Source organism: Rissa tridactyla, chromosome 6 (assembly GCF_028500815.1).
Source record: "Rissa tridactyla isolate bRisTri1 chromosome 6, bRisTri1.patW.cur.20221130, whole genome shotgun sequence".
NCBI classification, from domain to species: Eukaryota; Metazoa; Chordata; class Aves; order Charadriiformes; family Laridae; genus Rissa; species Rissa tridactyla.
Window position 1 is genome coordinate 1,583,997 of NC_071471.1, and position 21,118 is coordinate 1,605,114.

The 21,118-nt window shown below is 39.7% G+C and overlaps 1 protein-coding gene across 4 annotated transcripts in view; it reads right to left on the minus strand.

The window, feature by feature from the left end:
* Positions 1-21,118, minus strand: part of ATP11B (ATPase phospholipid transporting 11B (putative)) — a 63,985-nt gene that overhangs the window by 30,644 nt on the left and 12,223 nt on the right. For all 4 annotated transcript variants that reach the window (XM_054206046.1, XM_054206045.1, XM_054206044.1 and 1 more), the window contains exons 2-13: positions 17,347-17,463; positions 16,430-16,519; positions 13,411-13,491; positions 9,024-9,131; positions 8,726-8,854; positions 8,489-8,592; positions 7,187-7,234; positions 4,307-4,371; positions 3,658-3,739; positions 2,235-2,385; positions 614-811; positions 165-323 (exon numbers count right to left, since the gene is read on the minus strand). In XM_054206046.1, coding sequence (XP_054062021.1) covers positions 165-323; positions 614-811; positions 2,235-2,385; positions 3,658-3,739; positions 4,307-4,371; positions 7,187-7,234; positions 8,489-8,592; positions 8,726-8,854; positions 9,024-9,131; positions 13,411-13,491; positions 16,430-16,519; positions 17,347-17,463 — 1,332 coding nt within the window. The remainder of the gene's footprint in view (positions 1-164; positions 324-613; positions 812-2,234; positions 2,386-3,657; positions 3,740-4,306; positions 4,372-7,186; positions 7,235-8,488; positions 8,593-8,725; positions 8,855-9,023; positions 9,132-13,410; positions 13,492-16,429; positions 16,520-17,346; positions 17,464-21,118) is intronic.

The window sequence follows — 21,118 nt, forward strand, 5'->3', positions numbered from 1 at the left end:
GCAGATTCAACATGTTCAATAAATATTATTTATTCAGTAACAATATCTTTAAACTATTCAGAAATTCTGATTATTTAAAACATGCTAATGCTAGAAGATTATTTCTCTGAAATAAAACATTTTCTATCTAGGATACATAATGGGGGGGCGAAAAGAAGTCTTACCAAACTATGCCTATTTCCATCTGGAGAATCTTCAGAAAACCCCTCTGGAGTTAGTTTACCATTGACTTCTTGGTACTTTATGCCATTAATGGAGCACTCCCGAAACTGCATCTCATTTTCAGTTAAGGTACCAGTTTTGTCTGTAAACACATACTCTACCTTTTGTAAAATAAAACAAAAACCAGACTTAGAGTTGCATGTACTTGTTAGAAGAAAAAAAACAAACCCAAACCCCAAAAACCTTAACTCATACTCTCCACACCTTTTTTTTGATCGTATAAAAATTTTAATTTTTGGCATCAGATACTTATACCTTATTTTCAAATTAATCATAAATCAAAGCACAACCAATAAAAAGTCCACAGTAATGAATTTTAATATTAAAAAAGAAGTAGAGAATAGAAGGTTAAAAAAAAAAAAAAAAAGAGATCACGTAATTTTTACTCTACCTGTCCCAGTTCCTCATTGAGGTCTGAAGTATTTACTTGTGCTCTCTGGTTTGTTTCTTCATGATAGAGGTCAAGATCCCAGCCAATAAAAAAAGATCCAAGAAATTTCTGCATCTCAACAGTCACATAAAGTGATATAGGTATGATAAAATTGTAAAGTACCAGAAAAGCAAGAAAATCTGAAATAAATCGCAGGATCTACAAGAGAAAAAGAGAAAACGTAAAGATTACTGCAGCGAGCGGGTGAAGGGTGGGTGGTTAGTTATGTGTCAATATGTACAAAAAATGAAAAACTGAGAGAGCAGGAGGAGACCAAGTCCCACGTACAGATGAGAGAGAACAGACGCCGTGACAACGCAGGCATGTCCAGGTACCCCAGGAACGCGCCTTCAGACTGATGCGAAGACTGCCTTAAGCTACGGCTGGATGTGTCAATTTGCAAGTTCATTAATTTTTGTCCTTCCTACCGAATCAGCTGGGAGGGCTGCCCGTTAATATTAAATGTCATGGTGATTCTGCCTTTAAACAGGTCTCTTGAAAGAGTGGGGTCTGAAAAAACTGAGTGTGTTCCCCATGCCATCAAACAGCACCATTCACAGGCTGTTCTGAGGAACCATAAATGGTGAAGGCAAACAGCTGATATTCCATCTTGTCAGAGGAATCTGCAAGGATTCTGGATTGTTTCAGGACAGCAGAGTGACAAGAGGGCTCCTGTCTAGGGGCATTCCCCAGTGACGTGGGTGATCCAGACCACATGACAAGAAAGAGACGGTGTGGATTTGAAGGACACAGACTTCTCTTATGCCTCTGCAGCTCATTGTGTCTGACACATACGTTCTGGGTAAACAGCTATGTAACAGCATAGAAATTTCTCTTTATTAGGTATGACAATTTTAACAGACTCTGAAGTGCGACTTTACAATCTCTTTGAACTCTCTTTTTCATTTCACAACAAACTCAATATCTAAATTATACATTGGGAAGACTCTTACCAACACTTGAATATTGAGCAAGGGAGAGCAGAGATGCGAAAAACTGGGACATCTCTTTCAACTCCACCAGATACTGGTGTAGAAGAACTTCTTGAAGAAAGGGAGTATAGAAGCAGTCAACAGTTTGCAAAAGCTAAGTGTTCTTCCTAATTAGGGAGCGTTGCTATAATTACTTAATAAAAGTCAGTACCGATAACTAAGGTTTGTCTATATAGTATCTATATCTATATATAGATCTATATATTATCTATATAGATATATCTATATATACCATAACTAAGGTTTGACAAAAACCTTGGGAAGTTCTGTGCCTCAAGAGATCTTCCAAATTAAACCAGAAAAGATAAATAAGAACACAGAACATCAGAAATATGTCCTAACAAACCCCCAAATTTTCAAAAAGCTTTGTCTTTTCATAAAAGAAGAAAAGTCAGTAACAGAGACAAGGTGTTTCTGCACAAGGGAGAGGCTACGTGGGACTAACTGTCTTAAAAATACCGAGACAATAGCAGACAGGCTTGCAAGCGGGTATGTGGTAGTGACACCTAAATCCAATAGGGTTTAATATGACATTCAGCATACAGCGGTTGAGGGTTCCACAGACAGGCAACGGGGTAAAACTACATTACCTTACTGCTGTTTCTTTCATGCTCTGTTTTTCCGTTATACCAAGGCTCATCCCATTTTTCTTCAGCTTGCCACGCATACTTTAAAATAGTACTCAGAATGGCTTCAAAGAGGAGGATTATTAGATAAATAATCAAAAAGGAATTCATGGACCTACAAAGAGGCAAAAAAACCCAAAAGCAACTTCAGTTTACTTTACTTAATCTGTTGACACACTGTGGTTACATGAATTGATCACAAACTTACTGGACAAATTTTTCTTTTAAATGTTTCCCATGTTTGACATGGAGAGAAAGTTTCTATGTGACGAACAAGCAACAGCAGCGGGAAAAAAAATCCTACATCTGACTCAGATACACTCTACATGTAACAAAACCCCACCAGCTGCCCTGCGTCACCCCTCTTGTCCATGATTTTGGGGGCTGCCTTCTCCTTCCCTGCCTGCCTGAGGCTGCGAAGGCAGTTCAGTACAAACCACTGCGTAAATCCAAGGCTGCACCTTGCCCGGCAGTTAGAAGAGTACTACCGATTGCTTCTGATTATTTAACCCTGGCCATGCCACGACTAGGACATACTCAAACTTGCCTTTACATTCTGCAGTGCCAGCCAGCCCACCTTTCACCCCTTGCTTGGACGACTGAACTTTTCTTGTGCACTCTATTCTATTTGTATCTGGCTGCAGAAGAATAATCAATCTCATGTTTGCAAAAGAATGCCAGGAGACTACCTCAGATTTTTAGTAACTGGAATAAAGGCAATGTATCAGAACTACTTTTCTTTTTAAAAATAATTCACAAGGTTCAACATACAAATCTTTATTACAGTAACACCTATCCCGTGACTATGAGCGAAGATTTTTTAAAACTGAGCCTGCAACCTGTGCTAGAAGCAAGATGCACTGCAAAACGTATCTGGATAGGCTATTCCTTTAGACTATGTGAAAAACAAAGCTATTCTCCATGATATCAAATACCAGGATTCAGGACAAAGATTTGCAAGCAATTAAGACTTCATTTCAATCCATCCTCTTGAAAGGCATGATGCAGTTTTACGGTAGAGGATGCAGAGAACAGCAGAGGCTGGGACCATTGTGAAAACCATCTTGGAGCATCTAGTTCAAGCAGCATTTCACCTCTCATTAAATGACCTCCACATCTCAGAAAACCAAACCTCCTGAACTGCCTTTTCCTGCTTTATTCCTGTTTATGCTTGGGTATTTCAACGTTGTACACCACTGATTAATCAATAAAGGACAAAATATCAAAAAATGCATTTTATCTTTATAGCTTCCTACTGGAGGCAAAGCAATCGCACTCTCTTCCCTTGCCCACGACTCAATGAGGAGATCATCAGGGTTTTAAGGTTACCAAGGAAAAACTAAGTTTAAACTCTACAAATAAGAAAGATATTAGAAAATAAACATACTTTTCTACTGCTGACCGTTTCTGAGATTTACTCTTGTAATTTAATGCCATCTTTGTCTCCATACCTGTATACACTGCAACACCTGGGAAGGAAGGCGAGGGGGAAAGAGTTATATTTTATTTTCTGCATATACACAATTTGCAGAATTTCTCATTTTAAGAGACGTAGGGTAAAATCAAGATGTGGTATTACTTTTGTGTTTACTTCAGTACAACAGTGAGACAGTATTTTTCTAAGTATTTGCAATATTCTGCTGAAGTAAAACAGCACTACTGAAGTAATTTTAACACCTACTAAACCGCTGTTCATTATTATGACTGTACTGCTCTTCAATATGTATTTTATGGAAATCAGAACGGTAAATCTCAGGAGAAAGTCTTGAACAATGGGTAACAGTAACAACAGTCATTTATCCATTGAAGTTACTCCTTTATCAAACCACTTCAATTATTTTCATAGAGCTGGACTGGAACTTTATATCCTTAGAGATTCTTCAGCATAATATCACTACTTTCATCTATAACCATAACCCCTCGGGTAACAGTCAGCAAGATTATTACAATTTCTTCAGCACGAGTAGAATTAAAGCACAGTTCATTAACATGTTTTAAGAAGAGAATACTCTTTAAATATTTAGGTGTCTACAAACCAAATATTTCTTTAGTGTTTTTTAATCTTGCTCCACGAAGTAAGAGACTTTCAGGCCCAAGAGGTCTAAAAAGAAACAGACATATCAGCATTTAAAAATTAGTTGTTCTGTAGGATTAATGAAATCCAGTTTTCTATGCAAAGTTGTCCCATATCCCTATGAATTCCCACTGCAACAACTCCAACCCCACCCTCATTTAGGTCCATCTTACCCTCGTACCACACCTCACCCCCACATCCCCACAGAGCTCTCAGGTTCCCTTCACATCTCATCTGGCCACTGCCACCCTCTCCCACCACTCTTCAACAGCCCAGAACTGGTGCCTGAGCTAAGTACACCAAACGGCTGGTTCGGAGAGACCTACAGTTACCTGAGAAGCCAGCAGGCAAAGAACCTGGCGAGCTCACGGTGCCCGAGGAGTGCCATTTTTGCTTTGGCTATTTTACTTATTGCATTTCTACCCTCAGTCAAACTGCAATGACCTAGCAGGTTCAAACAACTAGATGGACACACCACCACCACACCAGGGCAAGTTCTGCTTCCTAAGGCAAGAGTAAAGTGTCATAAATGTTTTTTCCTCGGATCTATGACACCACAATAATACATTCAGTTCACTGGCTAAGTTAACTGTAACAGTGCTGGGAAAATAAAGGTTCAGTTCGAATCGCGGTTCGTACAAAGTTAGAGCCTTATGTTCTGCTCCAGTGGCTGTATCATCTTTAGAAACTGCCAGCATGGTTGGTTTGAAATAAATAAAAGAAAAGGTGCATCCACTATTTTTGCCAGTGTTTCCAATGAAAGCAGAAACTGAACAACCGCAGTGGCCAGGGTAACCTACTGGGTAGAAGCGAAAGAATCAGAGATCACACACCAAGTGCTACAGCACAGGAGCCCTGGGGCTTGCCTCTCTTCGCCATTCGCTGTACCACAGGCACTCCACGATCACCACTATATGGACACAGCTCTTATACTTGAAGTTCCTTTGAAAGCACACCCTGGAGTTACTCAGAAAAGACCCCCCAAACCCACCCCCCACCCGCCACAGTTAAACATTTAACTTAACTGTTACCGCAACCGTGACAGTTCCCATCACAAATACTGGGTGCACCAGTTATACGCATGGATTACGACAGGTTCTTTAAATTACACATACATATGTTAATATTTTAGGCTAGACTGAAAAATTAAACGGGATTAAATGCTCAACCATTTAACCTTTTTTTAATAAGAAACCTAATGTAATTTTCTGCATTCAAGTGCTTTTTGCAGTTCGTAAAACCAGTCTGAGGAACCCAAAACGTGGATCAGCGCAGCACAGACTAGACAAGTTGATCTTTGCCAGTCAGAAGATACAGCTCCACCAGGACTCAGGACTTGCCGTTATTTTTCACACTCTCTTTAAACTGGCTCTGTTTCATGTTGCCAACTAAATTATTTTGATAGATTATCCCAAAGCTGAACCTGTCAAGCTTGGCAGTAATGAATTCTGGAAAGCTCCAGGAGAAGTAGCACATAAAGCGACCTTGAGAACAGCCGAGTGGGATTTTGGAGGGGTTTGGGTGAGGGTTTTTCGTGGGGGTGGTCAAGGCACTGGACTCGAGGCCAAGTGATCTGCCTTCAATGTTCCCGTAGTTCTTGTGGAACCACTGACAAACCATTGCTTCACCCTGAGCTCTGTGATGCTCCTATCTAAAACCGAGAGATGTTCGCCAGCCTCACAGGAGGCGCCCAGATTGAAAAACTTGAAGTTCTTCAGACACGCACTACATGGAAAATAACACTGCTTTAATATTTGATTCGGGTAGGAACTTCACTAAAAAAAAAAATTAAATATGTATAAAGGGTAACATTTTGGATATTAGAAGAGTGAAGGAATCACAACAGAGTTACCTGTTTCTGTGACACATTCATACATCATAACATAGCACTTCACATTTTAAGACAAGGTGACCAAATTTTTTTGAAAGCTTGATAATCAACTCCTCTCAAGAGAAAACAATTAAATAACTTGATGATAAATACTGCTGAAAATCTGGCCACTTCTTGCGAGAGATCTCCCTGTCTTTATTTCAAACCATGACTTTTCTCACTCCTGTTCCTCCTATTTTCTCTCCCACCCTGTTGTGGCGGGAGGAAGCGGATGAGCCGCTGTGTGGATGCGTGGCTGCCAGCGGGGCCGCGCATTTACCCCCAGTTACCAATTGCAACTGCCCACCACAATTACCAGTCTTTTGAGGAAGTCCACATGGGGGTCTGTAAGTGGCTTCACGTCTTTATTTGTGTATTTTCACGTGTGTTTAGGTGTACGCTACTGGCAAGCCGGACTGCACAGGGAAAGGCTGCGAGGACACGATTACTTGCACACAATTACACGTTGACTATTACAGATACCTCTCTTTACAGTCTAGGGAGTACGGAAGCTTTAAATACATACTAAAAGCTACAAATTTGTTAAAACAGACCAATAATTTCTAGGAATTTCAACTGCAAAAATACCTGCAGAGTGCCTCTGATAAACAGATAACAGGGCATCTGCTGTAGCCTCCGTAACATGCCACTGGAAAATGTTTAAGATCAATAAATGTTTTTAATAACAAATAGCAAAAAGTTACCAGCTGATTACCAGTGCCTAAAAATGATCCCCTTCAGAACAGCCAAGCTTCCCAGAACTGTCCCATTAAATCTGAAAAACCAGGCAGTAATGAACGAACTTTCCCTAATATTTTCTCATCCCCGTCTGAAGTTTGTAGCTACCATTGATACTTTCCATAAAAATACCCCTCCATTTCCTATATTCAACAGTAACTAGTTTTTTGTGATGATCATGATTTTAACCACCTCCATCAGTTCTAAATATTAATCTGATAAAATTTTACTTACCGTACGATTTCTTCAGCTTGTTGACTTATAGTTATTCTTCCAACAAATCTATAAAAGATGGCCATATGTTAGAAATATCTGCATAAAGACTCAAAAATGTAAAAAACTCCTCTATATTTACAGAAAAAAGTCATTAATGGTTCACAAGTACAAAATAATCAACTTTTATTAACAAACAAACAATATGGCAACGCTGGCAATAATTTTACAGGAGAGATTTAAGAAGAGGAACATTCATCCTGCAAAAGAACAGTCATTTGGAAAAGTCTATTAGGTTTCATTAATAAAACCACAAAATACTATATTTCTTAGTTAAAACAGATTGCGACTTCTTGATCTTTCAGTAAGAAACAATTCCTCAACAAATGTAAATTAGCATATTATCCATCAGAAATAGTAATTTTTCATTTAATAAAGTCAATCTACTCTCTTTTTAAAATCTGACACTTGCATATGTAGCACGACCCCAACTACAAACAGGGAGATAAACTTCTATAGTAATTGTACCTTAACTTCATGTTCTCTACAAACTGAAGGTCAAATATTTGAACAGCTGTTCAAACCAAGTATCTTAGTTTTTAAGAAGAACTTAATATTTCTCAAAGATCCAAATGCTTACTTAAGAATAACCGCTGTGATATACTTGGATTTTGAAAACTACTTCTTGATAGCTACCATTTTCCACTACACAATTCAGGAGAAACTTGGATGGGAATATAACTTTTGTTACACGTGATACTGTTTTACAGAGTCTAGGGCTCTGCTTGCTGACTTTAAATGCTGAAATCAGAGGTTTTTAATCTAAATTTTTGCTGCTGAAGAATGGAGTTCAATTCTTCTCTTGAGCATAAGCACATTAAATGCAACCAGCGTATATTGTTAGAATTAACATAAGCTTACAACAATTTGCTACAGTTTCACTTAATTCCATTAAAAAAATACTATATGGTACTGAAATCTCCTGGCAGAGCCTTATACAACTCTTTCTCCAACCTGCTCAGACTCGTAGGCCAATTAATTTTTTACATTTTTAAACAAGTTTACCAGTTGGAACAGAAATGTAAATAAATGTAATGATTAAAATACAAAAGGCAAATATTATCCTGTAATTTCTGATTTACTACTGAAATGCTCAAGTTTAACTTGTCACTTGCAACTTTCAGTAAGCACATATTGTATAAACACTTATGCTAATTATTAAAACCTAAAATTTAAGCAGATGTCTGAAGCTATTTTAAACATTCCTAATATTAAACACTTCATTTTGATTTAATTTCAAAATATTTACTAATAAAGTGCTACCTGTACAGATCTGCTTCGGGCTGCTGACACTCTATGACAGCTACGAGTTTGTCCAGGTTGGCAACAGACTGTAACACTGCTGTTTCTGGGACTGCAACGTGTGTCTGCAAAACAGAGCCCGTTAAGTTAACGGCACAGGACTACCGGGGCAAGGGGGAGGGGGGCGGATTTCAACGGGCTGAAATAAAAACGGCTTCACAAATTAACTACGTTCTATTTCATAGCAGTACCCCAGACCTTAAGATTGGTCTCTCCGTCCAAACTTGCAGTAGTAACATGGCACGAACCGTCAACTCGATCAGATGACAGAAGCACCAGATCAACAGGAAAAGTCTCATCTTTGGCTACTCTGACAATGTCCCCCACCTGCCGAAGGGAACACACGAGAAGTGCACAAACGGAGTTTTACAAGAGAAGAATTCATTTCAGCATTGCTGCCGAATCACGATGAAGCAGGCCGCAGTGATTAGTAAAGAAACAAGAGCTTTAGCTATGCAATAGAAACACAACTTTCAATTTGTCCTTAGGCACATACCCGAATGTTCTTAGATCTCGTTTTTACAAGGCCACCACTTCGAACAACATAAACCGGAGCACCGTTCACTTCATTGTCTGCTTTATGTCGTAGCCAGTCCTCATAACCCTTTGGAAAACACATACAAGTTTACTTTTTAGCAAGAAACCTGTAAAGCATAACAAATATCTTCTCAGCAAATGTGCTTTGAATTCCTCGCTGCATAGCCTGAATGCAGTCACTAACTCCTCTTGAGTTTCTGCTACGGCTGTTACTCGAGGGCCTGGGGAACCTCTTAATTTTCACTCACTTTACACAAATAAGTAAAGGCAAATAAAGTAAGAAAAGTGGTGAGGAAACTTAACAGTCCCACGGTCTGTTAAAACAATGAGTCAGTGACATTTTCTGCAGAAGAGGTGAACAAGCACTCCTTCAACCTTGTATCCACATGGATCAATATACCACAAAACTGGGAACAGCCACTCACAGTCTCTCTTATGGATTTTTTTTTTTTTTTAAGAGAAGTAGCAAACTGAAATTACTTCCTTCTGTCATATCATATAGCACTTCTTATAGTTACTGCCATGGCATACACATGAAACGTTAAGTGTATGCCATGCTGCTCACGCATCAGCTCTGTACAGCAAGAGAAGATGACTGAGGAGGTTTTAGTTGTTTGTGAGTCCTAATGCAACAGTTTGCAGCAACCGAGTTTTTAATGGATAAATTAAGTAGTTTTCCTTCACACGATATTCAGCACCTCTTTAAGCACCCTTTATCCCACGCGCACACATGGGCAAACATTCACGAGAGTGAACCCAGTTATATTATTCCCCTCCTATTTTCCTAAACTACTACTGCCGTGCTTATTTAATCTAACAGCATGCTTCTCAACAGCATGATCTCTGATGCCCCAGCCTAGGCACTGTTTGGAAAGCCCCACAAGCAAGCACAAGGGATGGATTGGTCCACGCGTGAAGTTCAACTGCCTCTTACATCCCGGCAAGACTCCTACAACGGATGTGCAACAATAGAGACATTTCCTAAGATGTTCTTCTGTAGGCATAAAATCTGTGAAAGAGTTAAAACCACTTCCTTGGAAGCCTGCAGGCAGAAACGGCAGGCACCCTCGAACGCTACAAACTTTAAATACGAATGTCATAATAGGAAGAGTACTAATGCACATGTAGTTTGGAGAATTCTGCAGTCAACTGGAGTTTGGAGGAAAGTTGCATGACGAATTTAGCACGTTAAAAGTATAGTTTTGCAGCTCTACTTTCATGCATCTCCACTGTTACTAGCACAAATGAGTAAGGACTGCACAACTGCACTACCTACATTAAAAAAAAAAACCACAAAAAAACAACAAAAAGCCAGGGAAGCTTTATATGCCAACTGTTTAAAAATAAATAACTAAGAAGCGTATAGTAATAGCAGCCACACAGAGACACACTGGGAAATCAGAATCCTAAAACCCCTAAGACAGACTTTAAGAGTCCTTTCTCATCAGTATGAAAAAGCAAGAGTCAGAACATACAGCTCCTTGTTAGAGGTGACTGACAGAGGGAAAACAAGGATTTAACTAACATCCAATAACCTTGGGGCATTTGTCTCATAAACCTGAACAGCTGAGCAATATGGGCATTTGGCAAAGAACTGAAATTTACCTTCTTTAGAAAGTACAGATTGCAGCGCTTTCTCCATCTGACACCTACTGCCTACAACACAAGGGTGACACCTCACACCAGGGAATTCTTAACAGCCAACTTACTGTGGTCAGTTTAAATTCCCCCAAAATTTACCTACTGCGGCATTTCTGAGAGTGTTCCTTATCCTCACTTGCAACTACTGCAAAAACACTGTGAAAAAGAAAGATGCAATAGGAACACTGGGAATGTTGCTTAACCGCATGAACAGAAACTAAAGATTAAAGTCCCTCAGTTAAATTACATCCTTAAGTTCTGCCTAAATAACTGCACGCATGTACTTGAGAAATGAACAAAATTAAAACAGGCCTGCATATTACACTACCAGTTTCTTAGTCTCAGTTTAGCTCTATATTCAATCAAAACCTGCAAAGTAGTTGTTTCTAATTTACCTGACAGTTGTGTAAACATCTGTGTCCAACCAGCTTGTTTGCCAAATACTATGAACTTACTGAAACGGACAAAGTTCCCTACAGTTCCTTAGGAAATACCTTTATTTTGTTGTATTTTGTTTTGTGGTTTTTTTAACTTTAATTTTTGCTTTATTTGTAACTATTTTCTTTTCTGATTTTGGACCCTGTGAGGACTGCATAGGCACCTTCACAGGCGGAAGGAAGGGAGCGCTCTGGCTAACGAGACAGACAAAATGACACAGCAAGAGTTGCATCACTTTGCAGTCCTTTACGTCCTTCTTCTGACCTAGGTGTAATTGCACTTTCAAGAAGAAAAAGTTCTAACTCCTTGGCTGAGAGTGAAAATAAGGCTGAGTTCTGAGGTTTGCTAGAGGCGTCACGTTAACTGGCCTTCTGGAAGCAGAGGAGTTTTTCCACCCTCTGCCAAGCTTCTCAAACCCGCACATGATTAACGCTTCTATTTTTCCGCTTCATCTTCGGAGAGACTGCTAAGTTATAGTTTAACATTTATCCTGATGTAACTGTATAGAACCAGTGCCCTGCAGCTTTCAAAAAGGTGTTTCTTCCCCTAAAATCTGCTTCCTATGCCACTTCTGATTTGGGAGAAAACGGGAGCTGGTTTTGAGATCATACTGGGTATTTTGCCCTCTGCATTCCAACAGAAGATTTCTCTTTCTTCCTTGTCCAAGGGCAGCCTGGTGGAAACAGCCCACGGAATTCTCTTTCCAAGATAACAGCTTGTGAATGCTGCTCGCCTAATTTGCAGCAGGTAGGATAAAACATGCAAGTCCATTAGATCAGCTTAGGTGGTTCCAATAGTCCTTGCAGGGATACTGAGACAATCAGAAGAACTCTTGACACTTGGCAAGTCATGAATGATTTGAAACTTCTAGAAGGAATATTCTTTGCGATTGATGGTAAGACACCTAAATTCCCCATTATAAGACTGAGCATCTGGAAACAAGGTGGTAATAGGTTGGTCTGGACTATTTTAGACTTATACAAATCCAACCTCTTTCTGGGAAAAAAAAAAAATCAAATATTTATAACCAAGTTGCACAATCTTTCTCAGTTCACACCGCTTCAAGGGATATTTTCCTGCCTGCTTACGACTATAGCTCTTGAACATGTGACTTTTGCGGGGTGATGACAACAACTGCTATTTAATAGCATTAGGCCACTCTACATATACAAACTGCACAGCAACAAGACGAAGTGTTAGTTCAAATATTACTTCAGCATTAAGATCTCCTCTGTCCCAAACATTATTCTAGCTGCTTGAAGGCTAGAGTTATTTTTACTTTTGCCCTATTTTGGGGTGGCTTTGGGTCTTACTGGCACAGAAGGCAAATTGAAATTCCAGTTGTAGCTCCGTAACAGTCTCCTGCTTGCTTTTCAGTTGCTCTGACTGCGTCTCCTTCCCAGACAGCACTGTCAAACCCGTTGAAGGGGATAGTTGCTGAAAATTACCTCCCTGCAGAAGAGTTTATAGCTGCTATCCGCATCACCTCTTTATTTATGTGCCTGTTTCTTTCTCCTCTGGCTTTAAGGGTTTAAAGAAAACAGAACATTTTTTTCTTTCTTTTTTTTTTTTTTCTCTTTTCCTTTTCTATTTTATTTTTTTTTAAACATTCCACTTCCAGGGGCTCTAGGTCTTTGTGGGATGTAGTAAGGTGCTTGAACAAGATTTCTATTAAACTCATGCTTAGAAGATTTTTTTCTTATTTCAAGTGATATAAAGCACTCCAAAACATTTTATGCAACCAAAGAAAAAGAAAACAAAACCAGAAACTTTCTAAACGGGACCTTTCACCTGGTACAGGATTATAGTTAACATATATTTTACACCATGAAACATAGTCCTTGGGGCAAAATTTGCCTTTTAACTGCTGACAAACATGGACTGCACCACTGCTTCGTCGACCCAAGCTCCTTTCTCAGTGCCTGATGTGGGAGGATTGGTTTTAATATGCAGCGAGGTATGCCAAAGCAATAAGCGAGGAGCTTTCAGAAAAGGCCTTATAACAAGTGACACGTACAGTTTAGACAAAAACGCCGTCTGACAGTCATTCACTGTCCATTTCAGGGTACCGCAGTGACTCACTCAGCGCCTGACAACTAACTAAAATGCTCCAGTTCAAGCGTCTAACAAAAAACATGAAATACAAAATCCTTTCTAAAAATTACACCTTTTTAATTTATTTTTGTATCTAAACATTACCTTGGTCAGACTTTGTTAAGTAACTTTACCTTAGAAAGACTTCATGCTACAAGATATTTCCCCTTTACCTGTTTTATGGCTGTCACAGTTATGACAAAGAATAATGGCAATCCACTGGTAATAGGACTGGTAGGGGTATCGATCATGAGCTAAAAGAGAAGAAAATGCGAAAGTTAGCCACAATTTTATTTTTACAATTGTACTTTCCAAAAAAAAAAAAAAAACAAAAAAAACCAACCCAAACCAACAACCCCAAAACAAAACAAAAACCAAAACAAAAGCCAACAAAGCAAGGTGGCAACTATTTCCCAAACTCCTCATTATAACCTGTACTTTTGCTGCACTTTCTGCAGTGTTTCTGGAGCAAAACTTGGTCCCTGACACCTAGAATACATGTCAACAATGGTGCAAACAAAGGTGCTCGGGCATAGAAGAGACTTAATCACATTTGTAACATATGTGCCAATTTTAAGAGTCCTTAGTAAAAGGAAGATACGTATTCATCCTACAAAAATTAATTCAAAAGTATATTACAAAGGAAGGAAATCTGCATTGCTTGAAGCTGTTTCAATACTCTATTCAATCTACTGCTTAACAGCCATGTAGAGTATAACAACATCCACTTCACAAGTGAAAATAAAGTTAAAAATAGTAATTTCCAACATTTTAGATATTAGAGAACACTCTTTCTTAGACTGCTCCTTTCTGGTTCCCCCAAGTTAACATGCAGTTGTCACAGTCTGTGTTATTATTGCTGGCATGCCAAAAGTGCAGTGTAAAGACTAAAATTCTGGATGTGGAGGGGATGTTAGTGGTTCTCCTCTGCTGCAGGAAAAAAACCAACATGGTCAAGTGCTGTAAAGAAAATATACACAAGAACTCTTCAAAACCACAGACACTGATTTGATCCACTTTACCTGAGACTTATGGCATTGCTTTGGGAACCATTAAAGAAGGAAAAAAAAAATCATACATGAAGTTTACTCTATTAAGAACCAAGAACCTCAGAGAGAAAACAGATCACACCACCTTACACACATGCATGAGCTATTGAGCTCTTTACTTTTTTCCACAGAAACACAATTTATGGAACCCAACAAACATTATCTCTAGCCTGCAGTATTGTCTGCTCTTCAACAGTAGCATTGCAATTTCAGCTTGGCAGCATGTTGTCCAAGCAAACCCATGCCAAAAGCATCTGATTTTTGGCTGGATATCCATGACATATCTGCCATGATATCCACATCTGCCAGAAATATCCAGGACATTTCTGCCATCTACGCTCTCTCCGTTTTTCTCAAGAGAGGCTCACATTGGAAAATGGAGCTGGTGGAATTGTCACAGCAGCCTGTTCCTTTTGCCTCTTTCACCAGAACACCATGGCCCTTTGTCTGCTACACAGCTGGACCCGCATCCATCACACACTGGTGTGGAGCCTCATGTCACCAAAATGCGGTCTGTCACCACGTCTCTGGCATGCATGCGTGAGGTGAGCAATGTGGACTGGATTGTGCTGCACATCTAAATCACACAACGAGAACTTGCCCCAGCTCCGTCAGCCCCAGTGGAATAAGGTGGTGATGGCAGACACTGCATCTTGGTCACATGAGATTCACGTGACAGAGAAGATAACCATGGTGACCAACTTTTAAAGGCACCTTTGCCTTATAGAAAGAAAAAAATATTAGATATTAATGAACTTCTAAATGAGATTTGAATAAAAACAGAATTCCTTTCTAACACATGAACAAAAAATGACTGCAGCTTTTCTCCTGCTCGGTTTCCAATAATACAGACACGCAGACAAGACATTTCCCAGACAATTTACAGCATCCGCTTGAGTCACGAGCTGAGAGAAGAACAGGATTACACTCCGAGCAGAAGTTCTGCCTTTAGATCTGTATTTGTATGTGGACATCGCATCTAGGTATTACTGAAGTCTAACAGTTTGACAGGAATGTGACTCAAAATTGAACTAAAGAGGTAAATTTGCATTTAAAAGAAATAAAAGCTTTAAAAATGCAACACTGTATGTGGTTACTTTAAGTAACGTTTCTGTTCCATCTCCAGCATGCCCCCAGCTTCCTCATGCTACAGTATGTCAGACAGCATGAAACACCATGGAACGCCATCACAGGAACGACGAAGTCAATATCCTGAACTAAGAAGATGGGATGGGCAACGCATGCTGTTAGACTAACTTAGAACTATATGACTTCAGTAACTCCCAACACAGGAATTTTCAGCCTATTAGAAAGTTATTCTTTCTAAACATAAAAGAACAAGAGCAAGGGAAACAGGAGGCAATGGATTAAAAATTGCAGAACTGGTCCTGCTATTGACATCTCACACAATCACAGACAAAATCTTATGAACTCTTCACTATTCCCGTCTTTTGTCAAATGAGGTACCACCTTTTTCAGATGCACACTGTAAATGTTGGTTAATCACTGCAGAGGCCTATGCATCTTCAAAACATTCTATTTTATAATGAATGAAAAGCCACAGTAATACTTCTGACCTATACTGTATCAACAACAGCACTAAGTGATGCCTTCAAAACTGACAAACTGTTAATCCTAGCTGTAAATTTTTGTATGTTATATACACTAATCCATGCCCAGACCAAGAGCAAGCAGACCACCCAGTTTGACGCAAGTGAACTCGAATGTCTGCATTTCCACACACTAATGTCCAGGAAGCACTTAAAAACCCACCGAGTAAAACTCCTGGTTTATTCAAACACCACCAATGTCCACAGAAATCAAAAAGCATATCTGGAATTTTGTTACTAATTTATCAGATTTCAAATTGTATTTTGAGGCAGGCAACTGGGTCCCTGTGCTAGCGGTGCAATGGACTTTGAAGCTGCACGCTTAAATATTAGCATTCAGGAAGATAAAACCTAAGGACAGTACTTAAATTTGGACATAATTCTTTTTTAAGTTATGTTAGGTTCCCAGAGAAACTGGAAATGTGTTGTTTTTATAGACAGAATATTTAAGTAGAGAACTTAAATTCATAGAACAAAAAAATCAGTGGCAGAATTTACAACACAAATTGCAATTTCTTGATTATTCAACTTACCTGAACCAAAAAAATAATCAGAAAATAGAAGTTGGCTACTCTTCTGAACTGCTCAAATAAGTTTTTTGGAACAAAATTCCACACTGTATACTGAAGGGAAGAAAGGGAGAGAGAGAAGAAGAGTTATGACATACTGAACAATTTTTAAGAGCAATTCAGTCCCACTCCCATTAAACTCTCTTAACCTAAATCTTTTCATTTTCCACCTTCCCACCCCCAAACCTTTTTTCTGGTCTTGCCCTACTCCCACACAGAACTGCTGTATCCATTTTGTTTTCTTTTTTTTTTATTTATTTATTGTAAGCACAGCCAGCAGGGAAGTAGGGGTAGCAACCGCATTGCCTTGCCAGTCAAAGTTTTAAATGTTCTCCCACCAAGCGGGGCCAGCGTCACTCGCCCGGGAGCGCCCTGGGCAGCGGAGCAGCCACTCTTTCTGGCAGCCGTAACTTTCTCTCCTGTGCTACAGTACCAAGACACATCCCCGCCCTCACTTCTATTGATTCTAATCCAAGGTCACACTAGGAGGGAATCTGCAATTGCGGTCCACTGCTGATTACTTCAGGCAAAGTACTAGCTTACAATTTGGCTGTTTTAGAAACCCCCGCAACCAGCTTCATCCTTCCTTTTGAGTGGTTCTGTGCAGCACATCCAGACACGGGCAACACTGGGTTAACACCTACTTTTCTTTACAAATTCTGACCAACATGCTTAATTGTTCTGGACTTAGTCAGGTTCTGAGGAAAGAGGGATGAGAGCAGGAGAACTACAAAGGAAGCAATCTAGCTTTTTCCTCAAAAAAGTTTAGAGCTTCTTTCATTTTGAATACTGTATATGCACCATTAGACATAATACACACATGCCCACAACTTCTAAAGTAACATATCAAGTGGTTTTCCCGTGACAAATTGATTCCTTACCTTGGATGATATGATTCTGTTGTCCGCAAACTTCTGAGGAACATAATGGCCGTGCTGGGGAAAACGATTTGCTATATAAATAGTTCTTGTATCGCTTTGATGCGGTGGGTCAAAACCCTAAAACACAAAATAAAAAAAAAAGATGATCAAGAAAGACTATTTTATTAACTGTTGTTTTGTAAAGTTGTTATCTTTGTGATGAAGAAATTATATCCAGATATCAAGCAGCAGTTCTAGAGTAGCGGCTTTTGAATGGGAAACAAAATTAAAGTGTAAATTCAAGTCTGCTGTGTCCAGAGAATTTTGAAAAACTAGGTACGGGGGGTTGTGTAGGATTTGTAGTTTTGCAGTTGTGTACTCATTCTGGAAAATGAAAGAAAAAATGTTAAGTATCTAAAAGGATAGAGAACGCTTGCTATCACGCAAACTTGAACCCCTGTGAAACTTAAAAAAGAAGAAACAGAAATGCAGATGAAAACATATAAATTACAAAACCTCACAGCCACACTCATGCTAACCCTAATAAAACAGATTATGAGAAAAGTAAAAGGTCAAAACAAAGAGATCATACTAGTATGCTGTGATAACTGGATTTTGAGAAGATTCTCACCCATTTAAAAACACAAGCTTATGCATCTGACTAGGCAACGCTATTTTTTCCAAAGAAGTTGTACCTACGAGAACGGACATTTTGTCTAACCTCAAATGCGATTTCCTGCCATTACCACCAATCCCTACACGAGTGGTAGCAACACTGAAAGCAAACTCATTTAAAAAACAGAAAAAACAAAGGATACTCAAAAATCTTTATCAAGTTTCCTGCCAGAACAGAAGCCCTGGGCGAGGTCCCGTGGAAGCACAGCCCTGTTTCACGGCTGACCGTCAGTATTTTCAGCCACTGCCCCTGCCAGGGGAAGGGCAATACGGTGTTACGTTTGCAGATGGCACCAGCTCAGGGCTGCAAGAACACCACAGGACAAGAAAAAACTGAAAATCATCTTGACCAACCAGACGCATGGAAGACTGAAAGATACAGCAGTTAGACACGATGAACTGCATCTACAAAAAGAGATTAAACGCCCGTATGGGAGTTCTCTAGAAAAAGATCAAAAGGCTGTAGCTGATGCCAGGCTGACTGTGAGTCTGTGGTGTCATCCCATTGAGCAAACGGCCTTCAGCTCCGAGGAGGATGGAGGAGCAGTGGGAGCCACAGCTGAAGCGCTGTCAACCAACCGGACAGCATCCAGGGCAGCGGAGCATGAGCCACAAGGGATCCTAAGAACATGACATCCAATGCAAGGCTGAACAATCTCAAAAGCAAAGAGCAAACAAATTAGGGTCATTTAGCCTAGAGGAGGGGAAACTTGGGATATACTAGCCCACCTTCCCATGTATGAGAGACCGTTCCACTGAGAAAAGGGTACACTCTGAAGGACAAAGAAGAACAGAAGGCGGCGTAAGTTATAGCTAGGAAAACTTAGTTTGGATATTGGAAAAATAAACACAAATTCCTTTCTTATGGAAAAGAATAATTAAAAACCAAAAGAAGTCACACGGGAAGGTTGCAATGCGTCTGTAACACAAGGGCTTATATCTAGGTCACTCCAGTCTATCTTTAATTGAGCCTTTCCTGGGGCTACATGACTCACCCAAACCCTTCCTACCTCCAGAGTTCTGACATGGAGAAGCAGATGATGGCAAAAGACAACAAGACAGATAGTAAAACAGTACTACTTCAGGTAACAGGCCAAGAAAATTACTACAATAAAAACCAAAAAGCCTTAAGACATGGAACAAAGGTGAAATTAAATTTGGAACTGTTAAGTTGTTCGATAGGGAATCAATGATTGCTGGAAGTGGTGAGTTTCAGCATGAGCATCAGACATTCCTAATCTTTGAACAGACTTTGTGCTGTAAACACAATTCTCCTTGTTCTTTGACGCCAAGTGAAAGGACAAGCGATGAAAGAGGTCGAAAGGGCACTGCCAGTTCCACTACTGAAGCTGCAGAAAGTGCCTTTGCTGCTGTGCTGCTCTGCTTGTGAAACCAGGCTCAGACCTTGATTCCTGTCAAATAACAACTGGCACTACACAAAACTCCAGCAGAAGATACTTCTTCACCAGTTAACTACCGAGGGTGATGAATAAGCTACATAAAAAATGGCTGGTATAACCAACCAAGAATTTTCTTTCATCGCTGAAGTTCTCTAACACGGGGCATTAGGTATGTTCACATTCAGGAACACAATCCTCTCAAACATATACATTTTTGTATTTGGCATCATTACTACAGAAACATTCTGCTTCAGAAAGAAAGCTGTCCAGCGGAAAGAAGGGAGAAAAAAAAAAAAACGGGAAATTTTTCAAAGAGATTTGAAGGAGAATAAACTTTAGATGACAAGCCGTGGAAGGCTGCTGTAGTCACATGCTGGGGTACGAACGCTTGTTTAAAGATCAGCGAGGAGTAGGGAAACAAAAAGTAGACAGGGGAAAGGACTGGAAGAAATACATGAAATGCCAAAAGCAAAAAGAAAGGAACTGTTCAAAACTTTAAGAAAAGACATACAAGTATGAAAGTAAAATTAAAAAAAAATGTACCTGTTAAATGCTGACACAAAATTTAAAGACAGAACCATGTTTGTAGCAGAAGCATTTTGGATACCTGACATCAGTGACACATTATTTCTAACCCAATCCAGAAAATGCCACAATAGAAGTGTTTTGCAAGCAAGAAAAAAAGCTTGCTTAATTAGTGAGACCAGGTACTCAATCTCAGAAAATGTCTGGCACCCACAAAATGCCAGCCTTGCTCACTTCGGAAAGTCATACTCTGCAGCCTGAAAAAATTCCACTCTAAACCAAACAGATGTAAAGCAGGGCGAAAACAGAAAAAGCAAAGAAAGCGACTGGCAGGCTTCTGATGGTGATAAATGCTAATCTCCAAGCCACTTGCTGAAAGTTATTAACAGATAAATTAAAAATTTCAGAGTGGCTAGGGTATCACTGATTTTTTTCCAAAGTATTTCTATGCCCTTTTTAGGCCACTATCTGAGCACCTGAAAGTTGATGAGTTTAATGACATTTTCATTATGAAGAGTAAAGACTTCCATACAGCTCAAGTCTAACTGCAGGAGCACTTCTGTCAACAGAATTCCTGCGCTGAAGTGAGGAATCTATTTTCCGAATCAGAATCTCAGGCCACATGAGTTTAAACTAAAACAATTTAAAATTGCCGTCTACACACATTTGAGACTGTTTTGTTGAAATTTATGATGGAGAAAGCAGAAAAGCTGTGCAGTCAGCAGATCTATGGAGCTGGCACAAGCAGGGCAGGCTGGGGACGAGGCCCTCTCCCGTTGTCAGAGCTGTGGTTGGAAAAGGACACCGCCTTCGCAACCTCAGTGACTTGATGGCAGCCACAGCAGGAAATACGTGTCAGAGCTGGGAAGAGAACCCAGATTTCCTAAGTTTCATTGTCTGTAACTACGAAAGATCATTTGAAGTTACCCAACAACCCTGTCATCACATCATTAGCCAGTGAGACCCCAACCAAGCAGATCGTCTAGAGAAATTTTAATTACACATCTCTCCAAGGAAAGTTCTGCACAGACATTGAACTTAATTCTTCAAGAATTTAAACGTCTTTAACTTTTCTGTAACTATGGGGCTGGTCACAGATCCTGCTTCTGACACAAAACGGATCTGTAGTCCAAATTCCTGCCCAGCAAAGGGATTTTGCATAGTATCTGTATGCAAGTCAGCAAAGAGGTGCA